Below are 20,811 nucleotides of genomic sequence, written 5' to 3'. Positions count from 1 at the left end.
ATTAAAAAGAGTATTTTGTTAGGTTTAAAAAGTTTAATTTTTAAAGTGGCTTCCTTGGTTATGATTTGGATTGTGTAAAAAACTAATGAATAAAAATAGGCTTAAAATGTCTCAAATGAGACTAGAAAACACAACCTTTTAGTTTGGAGTCATGCCTCTTTACCACTAGACCAAGTTAGTTGTTTTGTAATTGAGTTTAAACATTAAGTATACATATAGTTTTTCATAAAAATACATATAAGTTAAAAAAAAATTCAGGCCTAACGGGTAGTTGGGCTTATGGCCGTCGACCACTCTACCATAGGCCATGGCCGACCCTGCATGGAGGTAGTACAATGCATGCTCTGAGGATCAAATATATACGTTAAATCATAATGACAGTAATTACTTTCTGGAGCCTAATAATAAAGTTAATTGTTTTGAAACTCATAGTAATACAACGCATGCTCTGAGGATCAAATATATACGCTAATTATAATGACACTAATTACTTTCTGGAGCCAAATAATAAAGCTAATTATTTTGAAACTCATTGTAATACAACGCATGCTCTGAGGACCAACTATATACGCTAAATCTTAATGACAATAATTACTTTCTGGAGCCAAATAATAAAGCTAAATATTTTGAAACACGTAGGAATCAAATGAAGAACATAATATATTATTTAATATTATTATTATTTTTTTTATTTCAAGCATTTCTAAAGGAGTGATCATACTATATAACCTTGAAGCTTAACTTAATGTTTATATCTCACATGACTTTTGATAAATACATGGCAGTTCATACTAGGAACATAATTGGATTTAGCTGATGTTGTGGAATCTATTGAACACTACAATGGCACGTATAAGGCACAAGGGTATATTCGTCATTTCGTTCTTAATCTTATCAAAGAAAATCCTTATTTTTACTTTGATAAGATGTCAGCAACAACGTTATTCAAACAACTAATTATAACTTTTGATTATTGTCTTTTGACCTCTAAGTTAACCACAATAATCAAACACTTCAAATAATTTTATTTAATAATATATAGTAAGCCCATCAAATCTTGCAAACATCAAAGAATTGATTTCACCTTATACTTGTGTTTTGTTTTCTAACGTGTTATTGTCTCTATCATGTAACTATAGTATACTGTTTGAGATTAATAGTCTGTTATCACTAGTCTATCATGTCAGACGTGAAGAAATTAAAAGTATCAAATGCAAAAGGTACAAACATATGTTAGTTGTCAAAACACGTCTTGTTGTGTTTAGTCACCTTGCATAAAACGGCTTTTAGAGCAGCCTAACGGGCAGTGAAACCACTACCTTTCAAGCCCACAGGAGCGGAAACCCCTGTTAAGTCCACATATGCGTGTTTCCTTCCCATCCATGTATCCCAAGACCAAAATGCCAGCAGATCTGAATATTGATCTTCTTTCGGACGGGCTGGTCAATAAATTTGCAGGTGCTTCTTTTTTAACAAATATCCCACCACGTCTAATATTTTAAATAGAACGCCTATAACCAAGTCGTGCATGTACTTAAACCCCGAAAGCTCTCTATAATGTACAGCGTGCTCCTCAAATGAGACCAAACAAGCCTTCGGACAAACATGGCTTATCTAAGCAATTGAGATTATCGGATTCATCATGAGGCGATACCTAAAAAAAGTACGATATTCCACTAATAAAAAACAATATAACATAATACTCCATTCTATATCATACAGTAAAGTTTTCAATACAATGTGAAAAGTTGTCCATAAAAAGGAAAATATTGAATGAATTTGATTCCTCGTGTTTGAGTGACTAGATATCAACCGTAAGCCTTTCGTATGAAAGCATGCATTAAATCTTTTGTCAAACAAACTTTCTTGAAATTATTGTTGCAAATTGATGCATATTTGACGTTGATTAATTAGTTGAATTAATGGCTACCACACGAATTTAATATGCAAACGAATGTGATCAAGAGTTTAGTATAAAAGAAACAACACGAATGCGAGTTTATGAGTTTACACGAATTTAAAATATGAACAAGTTCAGGTTAAATCGCGAACAAATTTAACTGGATGACTTGGCATTGGGTCAACTTATCACAAGTTGACACGTTAAATATTATTTTTTTTTCAAAGGGTTGTTAAATCATAGGTTAGTCGAGTATTTTATATTTTAATTTAAATGTTAAAAGGAAAATACATATGGAGTTTTATAATTTAAGCTCAACTATTTTATAGACTATTTTTTTGTACCATTTTTTTGTAGTTTAAGAAATTAGAAATGTTGACGTAATTTCCAGGTGTGTTAGTGTCAACACGTGAATACTCGAGTCGAGTTTGGGTCTTGCGCCTACATCTAGCACGATTTTTGTTCACGGCGGTTCAAATCACCAACCTTTTGACCCATAAACATGATATGTTCGACATCGCAACATCATTGTAGTAAAAAAAAAGTTACTTGATTTTGATATAAACCATTTTTTTACGGGTAAGCCCTCTTTATATATATATCACCGAAGTAAAAGTGTAATGGGTTGACCGGTTATAGACAAGTATTCATTCATACATGTACATATCTACAAATCCAAACACTCGTATATTTATATACAGGTGATTGAAGGATGCGTATATGCATCTATTATAAATATGTTTTAAGAAAACAGATTTAGACGTAAAAGGGATTCAAGATCAACGCTCCGAAATTAAGGCTTTGGGAGGTTTGAAAACAAGCAACAACATAAAATGAAACCTTATGTTTAAACCTCTTTAAAACCACAACTCTTCCATCTCCCCATTCAACTATTGTCACAATTATCTTCTTTATTGATTCTTTCTTCATCTTCATATTCATCTTCTTCTTCTCTTTTTTCTTTTCATCATCATGACCAAACTCAAATGTATCTACACACAATAGTCATAATGAGACGTTTAAAATCGACAAATAAACTATTAAACGTGTCAAGAAATCATAAAAAGTTGAAGGACAAAATTGATTTAGGGCGGTCGTTTTTAACCGAAACCCAACCCGAATTTGTCCAAACCCGACCAACCCGAACCTTAAATGGGTTGGTTAACATGTCACTTTTTTCTAGCTAATAACCTGAACAACTCCACCCGTAAAACCCTAAAAAAAACGGAACATTTGTTGACTTTTTTATAGAGTCATTCTGGTTTCGGGTCTTTCGTATTTGGAATATTAAGTTTTGAACTTTTGAACTTCATTGTATCATATTATCAAATGATGTTTGAATTTTGGTGACATTTTTTAGTAACATGATGAATTTTGTTAAAAAAAAAAGAAGAAAAAGAAAAAAAAAACATTTTTCTTTATTTTGCATCTAAAACCAAAAACCGAACAACCCAACCCGAACTACTAATGGGTCGGTTATCAGGTAAATTGTTTTCCAGTCAAAAACCCGAAAAATAACCAGACACCCCTAAATCGCAACTTCTAGTCCGTGACCAACGGTGCCATGATCACCGTGTGTTTCTTGATGATCTTCTTCGTTATCGAAATATAGAGGATAACTTCTCAAGAACACCCTTCTATTGGAGTAATCTTCATTCCTAAAGCTTCTTGTTCTTAGGCCATGTTCTACTCCCTCCATGCTTAATATGAAAGTCTTTATATTTGTGGTGTGTGAAGTGTGATATGCTTTCAACTGTGGGATTATACCCTTTTAATAGTTGTGTCTCACTTGTCTTTATTGGAATATATCGACATTTATGTATACCTTTTATTTTTGTGTACTAGGAAAATTATTATTATTACAATTTTATTTCTTTTATATGCCTTGTATGTATATAGATATTAAAATTTTAAACTTATACTGTAACCAATTAGTTGAGTGACTGAGTCTAGACATCAAACGAAACTCGAGCTCATAATATGAGCCGAGATGCCTAACTTATTATTAGGGGCGTAGATGAGCCGAGCCGAGCCACCCGTAAGCTACTCGAGATTGGGTCGTTGAAAACTAGAATTAAGCCGAGCTTGAGCCGGCTCACGGGCTTAAACGAAATTTTTATTTAATGTATTTATATAATTATTATTCTTATATATAAAGATATGATAAAAATAATTAAATAATGTATAATTATACTGTATGTCAATTTATAATTATAAATATATATAATAATTATAAATATAATTAAATAATTAAGTAATTACTAGTTAATAAACGGGCATACAACTCTCAAGCCGAGTTCGAGCTATAGAAATACAACTCTAAACGTGCTCAAGTTTTGACAAAAACTTGGGCTCGGCCGGCTCATTCATACCCCCACTCATAGCTTGAATAAGTTAACTTACTATTATTATTATTACTAAAATCACAATTGATAAGTTAACAATATGATTTTACATAAGTATCAAACTAACACAATAATAAAGTCCCAATATTTCCAGAGTTGAAGTTAGGTACTATTTGAATTATGAGAATATTAGGTCCTAAAATATGGTTATAATTTATTAAAATATATTAATTAATACACTTAGAAAAATACTGCAAATATAAATTATTTATCAACTTTCGGTATTTTGGGATAATTTATTAGTTAAAAAAAATATGATTTTCTTGTTGGGCAGTCACCTTGAAAACGATGTTTTCTTTTTGACGTGGGCATGCGTCAAAAAGCTTTTACTTCTTTCGTAACGCTACCGATGCTATTTAATTATTTTTATTTTATACAAATATTATTTCTAACTTTTTCACTTGTCAAGATGTATAAAAAGTATAAAAAAGGTGTTTAAATGTGCGGATTTTTTTTTAACGACCAACGAATCTTTCAAATAGGCTACTGACTAAATTTATCATATAGGGATACACTCATCTTTTGATTCGGGAAAAACCTCACCTAAGGCCAAGGCCGGTGGACACTCACCCGAAGGCACGGCAGTGCACTAAAATAAAACTCGTTCAGTTCAAGGATCCAATTAGTGAAAGCCACCTACTCGCCTAGTCTCCTATCATCACCCAGTGATCTAAAACTAAATGTTGGGGGGGGGGGGGGGGGGGGCAGGAATCGAACCTGTGTCATATGGAACACCAAGTCTCTCTCTTATCAGTCCACCACTAGCTCATTGACGAGCGGTTTTAATCACCTAAAATGCTAAATAATTTTTTTGTTTTAAGACATTAATCAAAGGAAATTTATGAAATTCACTTGTACAGTGGTTTAGTAACAAATTGAAGGTTGCGTGTTCAATCCCCGCATGTAAATAATGTTTAAGCTGTTCAAAATAAAATTGTTGGTTATGTAATTATATAATTCAACGATATTTCATTAATATTGTTACAAAGGTCGCATGGCTGACCACTTGCGCCTGTAACCAGCGATGGATGCAGAAGTTCTTTTACCGGGTCATAATTTTCCGCACTCGACTCTGATGCAAGCATTTTCGCCATAATGTATGCACCCATGCAAAATACCCGTGCAGGGATGGCCGTACCCATGTGCGTAGTGGGCAGCCGCACCCGATTTGTACATGGTAATACTTGAACTCGTACTCGAGCCTGCCCGTAGGGTACGGATATGGTATGCATTTCAATACCAAAACCTGATTTATCAAAAGCCCAAATGTTTATTCATTAAACGATTTATCAAAAGCCCAATAGCTTGAAGATTTATACATGAAACCCAATTAAACAATCACATTTATCGTCCTATTCTTGATTATTTATAAAAGTTTACGTTAGAGGCCTCTTTTACATTGGAGGCCTCTTTTCTTTATTTGCACAGAGCCCTGAAGGCCCACGCATTTTCAGATACGGCCCAGCACGTGGGCAAGGTGTGTTGGGACTTGGGAGCAACACAAGCAGATTGGTGCGTTCCTGGTCCAACCCAAACCAAAACACGGTTAGATTGAGGGCTTGAAGGGGTATCGACCTACCCGGGTGCAACACAGCTTTAGATTGAAAAACAGTGTATCGGTCCAAACACTAGTGCGGACCAGAGGTACTTGAACAAAGCAGACCGCCAATAACAAACTTAAATTATCTTAAGCATCCATCGAAAGGTATTTACCATCAAACTTACCATTCAGATCAAAACAACTATATTACTCATGTACATAAAAAAATAAGTAAACACATGTACATAATGCAAGTTAATAACTGCATAGGTAATAAGAAAAGAACATTCACAACAAATAAGATCATAAAATCAAAAACAAGTCAAAGTCAACCTCTTGTAAGTTAACAAGCCGAGCTGTAGCTCAGCTCGGTTACACCCTAAAAAATTTCTCATACTGTAATCGGCTTATAAAAAGAAGAATCTGTGTAGCTCAAATGCTTTTTTAAGACAAATAACCACAAGTCTCATGTAATGTATAGTCTTAGAAACTTAGATTTTTTAAATGTTAGCAACAATTATGTTTAAATAAAACAAAATTCAAAAAAAGTTTATTTCACCAGCAAAATAAAACTACAATAAGCTTCAGAAAAGATCAAAATACAACATATTATGATTTTACACATCTGCCATTTGAGTGTCCTCGGCCATTATGATCTCCATATCTCTTATGTCGCGTTTCAACACGTTTCCCAGCCGAGCAACAGCTTCTGTTTGCTTTTGTAAAACCTAAAGTAACATTTTATAAATCATTTCATTTCAAAGTTATATTTAAGCATAGCCTTTAATTAAATTTCTCGAATATCTAATGTAGTCTTCCATTAGAACAAAATAAGAAATAGATAATGTGTCAAAATGGGTCGGTTGGTCCGTGTCTTTTTCAAACAAAACTTAAAAGCATGTGTTCATCGTTTGCATGTTTGATAAAATCGTTATATGAATGACACGAGATGCATACTTTTGTGGCCTATATGATAATGTGTACAAAAGTCATTAGATGTTCAAATGGAATAACGGATCAAATCGATAAAATAGGGGTCATATATAATTTATTCCAACGGGTCAAATCAGTAAAATGGGGTCAAAATTGCCCAAAATGTTATTCAAACGCTTAATTATCAATTATCATTTTAATTGTACTAAAAAACTGTTTTGACAGGTCAACCCTAACCATCCTGACCTATATGAAAGATTAGCCAATTTCAAATTTTTAGCCCGAGCATGTTTTGACCATTACTCAACTCCCATGTACCAAAAACGAATGGCATATTTTTTATGATCGGCATCAAAGTATTAATTATTTATAATTAATATATTAAATGGTTGCAGCAAACAAGTACCTCGTGCATATCAGCAAGACTCTGTTCATCTATTTTAGTTGATCCTGGTATATACACAGAAGCACCACCATGACCATTTGTTTGAACTCGAGCTACAGTCAGCAGATTCTGTACCCTTCTAGAAAGTTCAGCTCCGGATCCTTTTAACTGCAATGGTATTTTAGTAAATTTAAGCAAACATCATTAAGAAGGATGCAGATGAAACTATGAAAGTGAATACCAACCTGTCTGATTATTGTAACCAACTTCTCAGCGAGTTCAACTTCTCCTTTGGTCAAAGGCAACCGAAAGCCTTTGGCCTCTAATGCTTCCAGTATTCTCATCAACTTTTGCAAATAAAAAAATGTGCAATTAAATAAAAATACAAAAATAAATAAATAAATAAAAAGAAATCAAGTTGAACCATGGTTTTCTAATTATAACAACTCTAATGCTTCCTGTATTCTCATCAACTTTTGCAAATAAAAAAAATGAACAATTAAACAAAAATACAAAGAAAATAAATAAAAAGAAATCAAGTTGAACCAAGGTTTTCTAATTATAACAAATTTTTGTGAGATTTGATTATTATTGTAATAATATCGGTTTTCTAATTATAACAAACAAAATAAAATTTTATCAAAGAATGTTAATGTCATATATATCCTTTTAAAGGTTCAAAACTTTATATATGTCCTAAATTCCATAATATCACATTTACCCTTCTAATTATATAATATCATAGCAAGCACATCATTTCATTATAAAAAGAACAAAATCAGCTACTCGTAATGGTCCAAGTAAGAAAACAAATTTATTATTGTGAACCATCTCAACATATAATGTTACTAGTAACTAATTTATTTTATTTACTATAAAATGGCAAAATGTTATTGTGAATCGTCTCAGCATAACAAGATGAAGTTTAGAGAAATATATATGAAACTTCAAACTTATAGAATGGCCTCTATAAATTTAGAGTTAAAAAGTGTTTCTCGGGTTGCTTGTTTCAATTCGTACCAAAAGTGCCCTGTTTCAGCCAGTACCCAATTTTAACCCATTACCAGCCCGTCCATCTTCTACACCATAAAAATAACATGCAAACAATTACCCTTAAGAGGCGCCTTTGCAAAGCCTTTTCGGATTGTCTCAATCTCTCTATCCTAGGAAAAGTATCAGCTTGAAAATGCCTTTGAAGCTGTAAAATGAAGTGTCAATGTGCTGCTAAAGGGTGTTTTTAGTAAACAGTAAAAACCCGTGTGTGAAAGACAAAGAATAGCCGATTGTACCACTTTCACATTGGTTTGAGTCATTTGCAATCTCTCAGCATCTGAAACTATGACTTCATCTTGAAGCTGCATAAGTATTCAATATCTAAATCAGAATTTAATAAGATACAAGCGTGTAACTGTAACCAGTTTGAAAATTGGAAGAACTCGCTGCTGCACATGAGGGCCGAATAATATGAATACCAACAAAATTTGAAACCAATAGATAAAATATCCGCATTCTATAAGTTAGAATTGATGTCCATTATAAAGCCTGAATATTTGAGTAGGTTTAGTTCAATTATAAAGCCTACAAATTAGTATGCTTTACTTAATATACACATATGACATATTAAACTAACACTAGTAGCAGCTTTAAAGTTTCAAGGGCGTGTATGTGTATATGGAAATTAACAAACTTCAGATATTTCACTTATATGTCATAGATTTATGTCTAGCATTTTAAAATAAGGTCTCCTGCAATGCTTCATGACCCAATCTACGTGCAAATACTTTTAAAAGCCCAACTGTCAATACAATTTAACCTTCACATAAATTACCTCATCCTAAATAACTTGCATTTACCATTTGTATTTGTATAACTCATAATTATACTGTCGTTTTTGTTCGAACGGAAAATGTTACTCCTACTCTAATTTACACCAATAACTCTAAACTACTCCCTTGCCCAGGTTTGAACATGGGACCTCGACCTCCCCTCTAAGAGGCGTGTGCCTCTACCAAGTGGGCTAGCCGCGTATTAGCCATTATATTGTAGGTAACTGTGTACTGTCATTGCCATAACATGCCATCTGCTAACTGCTATTAGCCATACAAATAAAAAAACAGACCAACTATTTACTGTGTAATATGTGTGTGTGTACAAATAAGCTAAGGCCATCTTAAATTTGCATATTCATAAATGAGTAACAAAGTATACTTCCTATCCCTAAAAATTTGGTCACTCAATTCTTCTTAAGAAAGATAATATCTACTGTCCAACCTAGCATTATCAAACTTCCAAGTTACCAGAATAATAGTATACTCGTATTAATATGGATATGCTATTTAACAGCAAACATAACAGTTCTAGCAAAACATAATAAGTAAATATGTAGCTACTCGCATTCAGAATAGCAGCATACTCGTATTAATATCAGATACCTTAAGGCGTTCAGAAAGATCTTTAAAACCCTTAACAAGTTGGGGCCAAAGACGTTCACGGTTAGAAGCTTCCATACCTTCTAGCTTACCCATTGCCTCCGCCCACATTATCTGCCAAACATAAACTATCTGCCAGTCTTAGCAAAACCGAAAATTATAGAACAAAAAAACCAAAAGATATTCAAAATCCAGATTCAAAATGTGAAACCAACAAGGAATGACACCAATAAACTTACATCTGATACACCAGCAGGCTTTGCCCTAAATTGCGGTTCAGTCACACTGAACAACAAATGCTGCAGAATAAAAAATGTTGTAAGCTTTTATATTCAAAAACAATCCAAAACAGACCTTAAAACAATATATTATAATTTCTACTATTAAATGTTATAAAAATTACAATTTTCTACTTTCACTTCCAAGATCAGAAAAATTAAATTTACTGCCTAGTTGCCTAGTGCCTAATGCTTAAACAACAAGCTGAAGATAAGACGCAAACCAGCCAACCCGCTCATGAACTACTCAAGATCGGCTCGTTAAAAGCTCAAATTGAGCCCAAATTGAGCTGGGTTTAAACAAGCTCGAGCCTAAAAATAAGCTTGTTTGTAAAAAAAACAAGCCCGAGCTTCACTTGTTGAATAAATATAAATAAAATAATTTATAAATAATAAGAGTCAAGCCCAAGCCGAGCTCGAGCTTGAAAACCCACTCACGAGCCGACCTCGTGCTCTTCAAATAGAGCTCGAAACAAGCCAATCTCGAACCTAGACAAGCTCAGGCTCAGCTTAGCTCGTTTTACCCCTAGCTGAAAAACACTAAAACTAAATTTTTGAAAATATATAATATCAAGACACCAAAACTAAAAATAAGCTTGTTTAATAAACAATCCCAAGCCCGAGCTACAGTTGTCGATAAATAAGTGTGAATACAAGTAAAATAAGAAATAAATAATAAGCAAGTCGAGCCCGGGCCTAGCTCGAGCTTGAAAAACGACTCACAAGCTGACCTCGAGCTCTAAAAGTAGAGCTCGAAACGAGCCAATCTCGAACCTAGACAAACCCAGGCTCTACTCAGCTCGTTTTACCCCTAGCTGAAAAGCACTAAAACTAAGATAGAGCAATAATGTGTGCTGTTTTATGTAATAAACATGATCACACAAAAGTTAAAAAAAAATAAAATGAAATAAAAAATGAGTCCAACCTTGAAAGCATACTTAGGGTTTGCAATCTCATCCTTGTAAGCATCAAGTATAGCCTGATAATACACACAACAAACAAATCAATTCACAATTACTATTATTATTATTACTATATATCAATAAGAACTTTGGTGCCGCAAGTGTCCTATTTGACCACTTGGCGGCACTGTGCTCATCCGCAAATTTTGTTTTTTGTTTTGTTTGGTTTTATTTAGATCAATTACCATCACGAACATAATGAAAACCGACCAAACGTCAATTTTTTTATTCTAGTTCCAGTACCATAACGAAGCTGACGGAATCCAACCGAATTCGCGTACACTCGCCGGGTTTTACCAACGCGCAAGTTTACCAAACGACCACCCACCCCAATTGTCCATTGGTTAACCTCAATTTTTTTTTTACTCTTTAGCTCCAGTATCGTAACAAACTTAATCGAAACCCAAAACCGACCTAATTCGTGTTGAGCTACCGCCTCAATCCCCGGGGCCGACATCACTTGGATTTAACTAAATAAACATTGTTTTCAATATTTTGTTTTTTTATATGTTAATTTGACGAATTAATTTTTTTGGATTTTAATCACAACAAACAATTCAATTCAAGTCATACTAATTACAGTAATAATTAAAAAAAAAAAACTGGAAGCCTAAGGTTAGGTTTTGGACTACCTGAATGTCTCGATCAGCTAGAGAGAACGGAAGCGGAGCAACAGGCGCCATCTGAGTGGTTAATTGAGCATTAAACGGCGTCGTTTGCTGTTGTTGTTGTTGTTGTTGAGTGTTAAACGGCGTTGTGGAAGGAGTATTGAAGAGTGATGAACCGAAGCCTGTGGCGAATGATGACGTGGACGGTGTGCCGAATGCTGGTGTGGATGGAGTGCCGAAAGCTGGTATTGAGGATGGAGTGCCGAAAGCTGGTGTGGATGACGGTGTGCCGAAGGCTGGTGTGGAGGATGGAGTGCCGAAGATGGACGGTGAGGAGGACGCCGGAGCTCCGAACATTGTGGCGGAGAACGGCGGAGCACGGCGGAGAGTGGGTGGTTGAAACCCTAGAAGAAATAATAAGTGTGTGTTGCGTTGCCGCCAATTTTTTTTAGATGATTTGGGTAGAGTTTAGTGGCGTTTGATGGCGTGGGTGTTAAGCGCTGACTAAATAGAAATTGGGTTCGATTGGGTATTGGTTATGTTAGTGTCGGGTTTGGGTTTGAGTATTGTCTCTGAAAACTATACATTGTGTATTGGATTTGGGTTAAGTATAGAACTGTGTAATCTAAAACCGAATATTTTAATACCTGTTTTCGGATATTGAAAACCCGATTTTCAGGTTTTGTTTTTGGTATTTGTCGGGTATAAATTGGGTAGTGTAAGGGGTTGTGTTTTTGTGGGGTAGTTTTATGGAACCTGATCCGTTTTCAGATATTACCGGGTACAAATCGGGTCAGATTCCGGTTACGGGTTTTGGTACTGAAATGCATACCCTATTCGTACCTATGGGTAGTTCGGGTAGTAAAAACCGGGTATAAAAAAACCTGATTTTGGGTTTTTGTTCCAAGTACGGTTTTGAGTTCGGGTTTTTTGTGCACATCTCGTTAAAAGTAGAGGTCATCGGGTCTTACATGCTAAAATCATGTTCAGAGCCAACCTTATTGTTTTTTGTTTTTTTCAAATGTCGATGGCAATTGGAGCTTAATGGCACGTTTCTTCATACCCCAAGTGTGTCCATACCTCTTACGGGATTTCAACCGTCCAACGTTAGTTTGATGCTCGATTATGGCACCAACCCGTTATAGGAGGAACCAAAAACTCGTAAAATCCCCTGAATTGTCTATGCATGAGAGCTCATTGGCATCCCTATTAATGACAGCAAAATTTTGTGCTGAAAGTGGGATTTGACCTTGACCACAAGGGTCATAAAGACTTTTATCCACCCCAGCTGGTGCCAGTAGACCAAACGGCCGACGACAACCGACCCCATTGTTAATACTCGATTTGGGTCTGAGGCAGGTCTTTCGGGTTCTAGAATTGTTTATTAGTATTGGAATTGGGTTGTGCAGTTTATAAACCGTTATTGAATACTCAGACCCATTTTTTGGGTATATGTTAAACCCGGAACCAATCCTATATTTTAAGCAGTTATGATCAGGTTTGACAGGTAAGACTCGTTTTATGCTCACCGCAATTAAAAAATTAACTTGTTTGGGACACAAACAAATGAATAATCTGTTTGTTAAAAGTTATCTCTTGTAATTACAAATAATTAAATTTCTCGAATAAACATTCTTAGAACCTTTTAAAAAGATTGTATTAAAATTTAACGAGTAAACAATCAATACAATACCGAACAAATAAGAAAACGTTTAAATGGTAAGTTATAGATATTTTATTGTTAGATATAGAAAGTTTTCAATTTTATTAGTAACTAGTGAGACCCTAGATCAAATTTACAATTTTTTATGTGTCATGTTTTCAATTAATCGTTGAAAATTCTCACGCTTCTTGACTCTACTTCTCAAAAGTTGTTGAACAACATAATGCGCCTTTTTTTGGGGGCTCATGTAGAGGAGATATGAATAACGTGAAGTGGAGATGATACATTTTTTAGCCATTTTTGTTGTGAGAAAGACAAATTCCGGATAAGAGTGACGTGATGGCGTTTTCAATTGTGGATGCTCTATATCCTTAAGAGTTACCAAACAAAAGCATTGTTAGATTCTAAACGTTTCTTTTTTATTCGTGTTTTTAAGCATCACAAGTCCCTTTCTAACTCTCTTGATTCTAATCCGGGTATCTTATTCCTTAAAACTTTTTAAAAAAATGGCATATAATATGTTGTTACAAGCAAAACAAGTATGCAAGAAGTGACCCACTTTGGAGTACAAATAATGATTTACACACAAAGGAATCATAACTAAAAGCCTTGATTTCAACCAAATTAGAGTATGTAACCTTTTTAATTTGTCTTAGTTAAGTAAAACATTATATAATATAGCTCACCTAATTGTAATAAATATTTTAACTATTTATTTAATAAACTAAAATTGGACATAAATTTTTTTTTCGATCAAACATGGATCGATTGACGCTAAAAGCTCACTCGCTTGACTGGTTAGTAAACCACATATTATGACTAGGTGTGGTGTGGTGATGCCCTAAGCCCCTTCACCATTTTTTAATTGCGAAACCAAAGCGAGAACGGCGCCAAGAGCCAAGGCCCCTTTGGGCGCTAGCTACCCAGTTAAATCGTGTCATATGTCACAATTTAATAAAGCCAATCAAACTCAACAACTCATTTTAAAATAAAAAAAAATTGTATTATTAGTAAAACCATTACACGGGTTCTATGAAAAGGTTATTAAAAGTTTTCATGCCTACATGACGGTAACATTTTCACTTGTCAACTAAACCAGTACACATAGTCTAAAATTAACGTTGGATGAACGGATTTAATACACCAAATGAACGTAAACAGGACCGCTAAAACAAATCTAGGAACCACCACATTAGCATCAAAATCCTTACAAGTTCTACAACATGATCAAAATCCCTTATTCTTACAAAACACAACAAAACAACACATTCAAATCAATAGTTTCAAAAACAAAAAAGAAAAACCTAACAGTCAAATCATAAATCATGCCCTAATTGTGACACAACACAAACACAAACCAGATGGCTTAATCTTTGACATTTGCCATTTGGACCCGGGAGTTGCAGTCGGGTCATACAAAAGCGTGTTGAATCCTCCTTGTTCTTCTTCAAGTGAAAAAAGCAACAGTTTATCTTCGATTATACCGAACCGAAACCCGACACTTGAGCTTCCAATAACCGGGACCGCGACCATTTTCCATGAATTATCTTCCGGGTTGAAAATGGCGAGTTTTCGTTGGTTTTTCCATTCCATACAAAATAGCTTTTTTCCTACCACGGCGTGAGCGGTTACCATTACACACCCGTTTTTCATCTCGCACCATGAGTGCTCTTTGGGGTTGTACACGTCAACGAACCTAGGTGTACCATATTCAAAAAATAATTACTTGCTATATTGCATTGGTCGTTCTTTATATAATTTTTAATAATAAGCATAGGGGTGTCAATCATCCAAGCTGCTCATTAGCTACTCGAGATCGTCTCGCTAAAAGCTCGAATCAAGCGGAGCTTAAACGTGCTCAGCCTAAACAAACTTGTTTAAACGTTCCCGAGCTTCATTTACGGAACTCGAGCTGGCTCGCGAGCCTAAACGAGCCTACTATTATTATTATAGAATTTTCATTTTACATATCTAATCATACAATAATTAATATGTATAAAACTGTGACAACAATAAATAAAAAAAATATATTATGTTATATATAAAAATATAATTAAAATATATGAAAATGATTATAATATATATTAATTAATAAATACTTCACTAGCTAAAACGACCATTCTAAACCAATCTAAAATGTCTAGAAACCTTTAAATGATAAAATCACTATATTCTATAAAAGGATTAATATTATTTAAAGTAAATTACGGTTTTCGTCCCCATGGGCTGTGGTTTGGCCAAAACAACAATATAGTCCATTAATTTTTATTTTTATTTGGATTTTTCTGCACCATGGTTTCAGTTTCTTGCCATTTCAGTCCAGGATACTTAACACTCTTAAACTTTTCTGTTATATAAAGGGGCATTTCAGTCATTTTATCTAAAGGGCTATTATGAAACCTATTAAGAAATTTAATAGTTGAAGAACTGTTTATGTCAAGATTGTTTCTTATGAAATATAAATGTGTGTTGAGATGAACAAACCTTGAATTGCCAATAGTGAAACTTGACCGACCGCCCATGACATATAATTTACCCTCGAACCCGCATGCAAAACAACCCCACCGAGGGCGACGAAGGGACTCGATAACGGTCCACATTCCAATTTCTGGGTTGTACACCTCAGCACATGAGAGAGAATCTCCATCCACCCCATAACCTCCAACTGCATAAATAACACCGTTTACTTCCGCGCATGCAAAATCATATCTAGGCATGTTCATGTTTGCAATCTTGCTCCAACTGCAATCACAGACTTATAATGGTTACATTAAACGTATAAAACCAAAAACTGTTTTAGATTTGTGTTTTGAAACTGATTGTTTGATACTTTTGATTATTTCGAGTTTAAGCTGTAACAATAATTTTTTAGCAAACTACAGATTTAATCCTTGTGGTTTGGCCAAAATAACCCTTTTAGTCCAAAAGTTCTAATTTGGATTTGTGGTTTCATTGCTGTTTCAATTAAATTTTCTGTTAGATGGGTCATTTTAGTCTTTTTACACTTGGAAGACTAGTTGTATCCAAATTAAACTGATATTTGACTATTGTGTTTTTTATTTTTGGATTAATATATTTGTTTCCAGATTAAACTTACTATCAGATTGAAACTGATATTTGACTATTGCGCTTTTAGTACGGCCGGTTGGGCTGACCAGCAAACACTTTTTGCCCATTTTTTTAAAATAATGTTATAACTAGAGTTACTAAAACAATATAACGGAGATCATATGCCTTGAAAACAGAGTTCTAGCGACCTTTACCTATATTATATTTGACCCATTTAGAATAAAATCACAACCCAAATCAGCCAATTTATAAGTAAACAGTCAAAAAAAAGTTTGACTTTGACCTATATTTGATTTAACCCGTTTTAGATAAAAACACAACCTAAATCGACCCATTCATGAATAAATGGGCCAAAACAAAGTTTAAGTGACTTTTACTTTTACCAATATTTGATTTAACCCGTTTGAGATAAAAACACAACCTAAATCGACCCACTCATAAGTAAACGGGCCTAAACGAAGTTTTAACGACTTTTACCAATATTTTATTTGGTCCGTTTGAGATAATAACTCAACCTAAACGGACTCATTCATAAGTAAACGTGTCAAAATTGTGAAAATAATAAATGAAGTAACAAACCTGTTAAGGCAAGAATCATATTGATACACATCAGAAGAAACCGAGCTAACACCATCACTCATTGAATAACCAGCCATGACAATAAGCTTCCCGATAAGAACCACAACCCCAAAGCCCGCTTTCATGGGTCCTGGCATCTGAGGCAGGACCAATAACTTATTCCCAAGGCAATCCAAGACCTCCCAGTGGGTCCCATCTCCTTCAGCATCAGTAGTCAAAACATAAAGCCATTCTTCAACTAAACCAGCAAGTTTTCTAACAATAATAAACTCCTTGCTTTTAATAAATGACCTCCATCTCCTTGACACACCTCCCATTTTCGGAAAATATGACCTTGGGACAAGGGCAAGACAGTACTTTGCTATATCATCAGGCAGCCCGGGCAAGACCGGGCGGCAGTCAAGGTCATCCTCATTGACCTCAGTCTTACGGACCGATTTGGAGATGCACATATTTGGATTTGTGTCACCAATATCTCCACAAACAGATTCAAGCATGTTAAAGTGCAAAAGGCTAAACTTTTCAGGGTTGATCAAATTGTTCTTCTTGATTAGAAGAAAAGAATAATAAGAAAGGAATTGAAATTGTAAGATGTTGACTACAGAAACTCATGATACCCTTCACTTATAGGTATCTTACGGGCCCACGAAGTTGCGGTACTAATCACTTGAGTTCTACAAGCAGAATATTTTTTGTAACTTGTCCAATCTGGTTCAAATTCCATGCCAGGTGTCCTATTTCTGTTGTAATTTTCTGTCTTTCTTTCTACTTGAATAACCTTAAATCCTAAAGTTCCAGAATTGCTTCCAACCGTACACGGTGAGTAATCTGCATATAGTAAATAGTAACCATGAATCGAATTTTAAAAAGTTTTAAGACTTAAGAAAGATATGCACATTGACATTAAGGTAAAACTAGAGATGAACGGGTCAACCAGGTTGGGTGACAAGTCAAAACGGGTTGGGTTGACCCAAAACACTTTTTGTCCAGCTATATTTTATTTTGTATAATAACTAATGTGCCAGATATGTATAAGAAATTATATTAAAAATATTCTTTTTGCGACTTCTGACACATTCTATAGACGTGACCCGTTTCGTTACAAGATAATTAACTATTAGGTAAAACCATTATTTCTCAAACTCAAGACCAATATTAATCTTGATACATATTCAAAAGCACCCGTTGTTTAAACTTGTTAACAGGGTTGTTATCAATGGTTTCTTGAGAAAATGCATATCAGAGTTGAAAACGATACTTATTGTGTTTGACCACAATTAGAAGACTTGTTTGCGTGTATTTTAAACATGGAATGAAACAAATAGAAGCAGATCTTACCAGCCAAGGCCATAGAGTTTGGTTTAACCCCCTATATATTCCATTTGATCTATATTTGCACAATCACCTGCAACGAAAGAAAATGATAGTTAATTAAACATAATCGAATCTAAGTACTATTTGCAGGTTCAACAGTTATCATATGCACAATCAGTGTTGCTTCGTGTCGGTGCTTGATAATAAACAGGTGGCACGATTAATTTATGATATTAGCAATTAGTCAGAAAGTCAACTTATTAACACCTAACAAAGAACATAAATCGACACGTACTTCTTATTTGCTACGCATTCTGCAAGTCTGTAACTAACAACACTAAACTTATATATAAAGCATTCTTAAAGGGTAGATCTATACATACCTACCACCACAGTCACACCTACCACACCAAACACTCAATAATGAATGCAGTCAAAAAGGGAAAACAAAAGGTGAAAAGTGGTAATATGAGAGTCCAGCATCATTAAAGATCTTTGTTTTATGTCAAACATATATATCGCCTACTGGAAAATTTTATCAACATTAAAGAAAAAGATAATGAGTTTGACTAAGAATTGGGTCATTATCAAGGATTTATTCTTCAGAAAATGACACATTTGACAACAAAAGTTGATTTATTTCTACAAAATAATTGTTTACTGCATACAGAAGACCAAAACCAGAAGCTAATCCACACAATTAGGGATATTAATGATAATGGAAATTCAATAAACAGAACTAGATCAGATTATCCTCACCGGACTTCAAATCAAATTCAGAAACAAAACTGATACAGATCTTAAAAAAATAAAATAAAATAAAATAAAACATCTTTTACAAAAATATAAAAAAATGAAAACTGGATTTTAATAATCCTTATTTACGCTTTGACCAATGCTAATCCTCCTAACTTGACTTTTGTTGTCAACAGCAATCCCGATAGCATAATCAATTATTCACCATAGATTTTACCCTCGATTTCGCCAGTACGTTTCTCCATTTCGTGAGAGAAATCGAGTAAAAATCAAGTATAAATCTTTGATGATTATGTCAGCGGGATTGCTGTTGCCAACAAAAGTGAAAGTTCGGATTATCATTGGCCAAAGTGTATGTATGGATTATTATCGACCAATAACCGATCAGATCTAGTAACAATGAACAAATTCAAATTAAATAACAGAAAAAAAAACATTCACACAGTTTAGATTTAGATCTTACACTATGATATCAACAACACAAATTGAAACACAATACACACAGATCGAGTTACTTGATTAACATTTCAATAATAATAATAATAACAATAATAATAATAATAATAATAATTCATCAAACAGATCTTACAATGACATGAACAAATCAGTACAAGCAGTAAATAACCGAAGCATGCAACAGAAATTAGGTCAGATACTCAAATCATGAAACTATGATGAATTAATTACATGAATTGAAGAGATTTATAGTGAAATGGATATGATAATAATAATAATAATAATAATAATAATACATCAAGCAGATCTTACAATGACATGAACAAATCAGTACAAACAGTAAATAACCAGAAGCATACAAAGTAAATTAGGTTAAATCTAATAATAATAATAATAATATCAAAACATCAAACAAATCTTACAATGACATAAAATAAATCAGCATAATAAACAGTAAATAACCTCAATTGAACATATGATGAACAGAAACACGTAATTATAATTACCTCAATTGAAGACGTAATAATAATAATAATAACCTTCGGATTGATTTAAACAAACAGTAAGAAGTTAGGTTATGAAATAATTAATAATTACCTGAAATGAAGAGATTTATATGTATAAAATATAGTGAATTGGATGATGCTTGGAGTGTAAGAAGAAATGGAAATGGATATAATAAGGGACTGATTTAAAGAGCTAAAATCAAGGTTAAAAGGATAAGAGTTTTGACAGAATCAGACCGGAGTCAGTCAGGATGAGGTTATTATTATTATCGGGTAAGAATAATGACAGTGACCAGAATATTTTGCTGCATTTTTTAATCAGTATGTGTGACCAATAAAAGTGGGAGCTTTGTGGTGCTCAATTATTATCCATATCAATGGACACGTTTTTTCTTATTTTTAAATAAAAAAGAACTAAATAATTCGGGTTTTAAAAATAGGGTGGATAGTTGAATCGGTGAGTTAAGCGTAGGTAGGGATGTCACTTTACCCCAAACCCAACTCGAGAAAACCAGACCCGAAAAACCCAAACCCGAACCGAAGTAATTCAGGTTGGTTCTCGGGTTTGATTTATAAGTTTCGGGTCGACCCGAATAAACTTTTAGCTTTGAAATTAAATTTATTTTTATGTATAATAGGCTAAATCTTACCCACTAGAGTTATCAGAATCTGACCATAATCGACTGTTGTCATTCCAACTGATTTATCGATTGTTTATCGTTAATTTATGTTTTGCGTTTATTACTATTTACTAATAACAACCATAATCGAACAACCAAATCACACCCGATTGAAGAGATTATGGTTCGAGTTAGTTTTACTCTTTTTTTGAATTGTTTTATCCAGTTATGTTGGTTTATTATTTAATTATTTGCATTACGAGGAAAGAAGAATATGTTGTTTTAATTTTAGCATTGTAGTTTTTAATTTTTTTTTCTTGTTTTGTTTTCTATGATACTCAAAACCCGATTAACCCAACCCGAAAAAAACCCAAACCCGAATTACCTGAACCTTTAAAACCTGTGGGG

General features: G+C 33.9%; 2 protein-coding genes across 2 annotated transcripts; both read right to left on the bottom strand.

Annotated features, from left to right (window-relative positions):
* Window positions 1-6,432: 6,432 nt before the first annotated feature.
* Window positions 6,433-11,854, bottom strand: LOC143530472 (nuclear pore complex protein NUP54-like). The gene is made up of 9 exons (XM_077026000.1): window positions 11,465-11,854; window positions 10,796-10,849; window positions 9,832-9,891; window positions 9,596-9,706; window positions 8,453-8,518; window positions 8,275-8,361; window positions 7,409-7,510; window positions 7,185-7,331; window positions 6,433-6,573 (listed from the first exon to the last, which is right to left on the bottom strand). The coding sequence occupies exons 1-9, from the start codon at window positions 11,795-11,797 to the stop codon at window positions 6,463-6,465; spliced, it is 1,071 nt and encodes a 356-aa protein (XP_076882115.1). The 5' UTR covers window positions 11,798-11,854; the 3' UTR covers window positions 6,433-6,462.
* A 2,459-nt stretch (window positions 11,855-14,313) lies between these two features.
* On the bottom strand, window positions 14,314-18,406 carry LOC143530477 (F-box/kelch-repeat protein At1g67480-like). The gene is made up of 5 exons (XM_077026005.1): window positions 18,207-18,406; window positions 18,090-18,156; window positions 16,752-17,579; window positions 15,588-15,845; window positions 14,314-14,799 (listed from the first exon to the last, which is right to left on the bottom strand). Exons 3-5 carry the CDS (start codon window positions 17,246-17,248, stop codon window positions 14,427-14,429), a joined length of 1,128 nt encoding a protein of 375 aa, XP_076882120.1. The 5' UTR covers window positions 17,249-17,579; window positions 18,090-18,156; window positions 18,207-18,406; the 3' UTR covers window positions 14,314-14,426.
* Between the last annotated feature and the right edge of the window lie 2,405 nt (window positions 18,407-20,811).

This window comes from Bidens hawaiensis, unplaced genomic scaffold (genome assembly GCF_021521415.1).
Source record: "Bidens hawaiensis isolate Kalapana, Puna unplaced genomic scaffold, B.hawaiensis_p1.1 tig00008946_1, whole genome shotgun sequence".
NCBI lineage: Eukaryota > Viridiplantae > Streptophyta > Magnoliopsida > Asterales > Asteraceae > Bidens > Bidens hawaiensis.
Note: the sequence above shows the minus strand (reverse complement) of the source record. Positions and strands in the feature narration are given on the sequence as shown.

Coding starts and splice junctions, on each gene's coding strand:
- LOC143530472 (XM_077026000.1), bottom strand. CDS start 11,797: ATGTTCGGAGCTCCGGCGTCCTCCTCACCGTCCATCTTCGGCACTCCA. Junction 9,707..9,831: donor AGCCTGCTGGTGTATCAGAT/GTAAGTTTATTG, acceptor TATGTTTGGCAG/ATAATGTGGGCGGAGGCAAT. Junction 7,332..7,408: donor TGGTTACAATAATCAGACAG/GTTGGTATTCAC, acceptor ATACCATTGCAG/TTAAAAGGATCCGGAGCTGA.
- LOC143530477 (XM_077026005.1), bottom strand. CDS start 17,248: ATGCTTGAATCTGTTTGTGGAGATATTGGTGACACAAATCCAAATATG. Junction 15,846..16,751: donor TATGATTCTTGCCTTAACAG/GTTTGTTACTTC, acceptor CTGTGATTGCAG/TTGGAGCAAGATTGCAAACA. Junction 14,800..15,587: donor TTCACTATTGGCAATTCAAG/GTTTGTTCATCT, acceptor TGGTACACCTAG/GTTCGTTGACGTGTACAACC.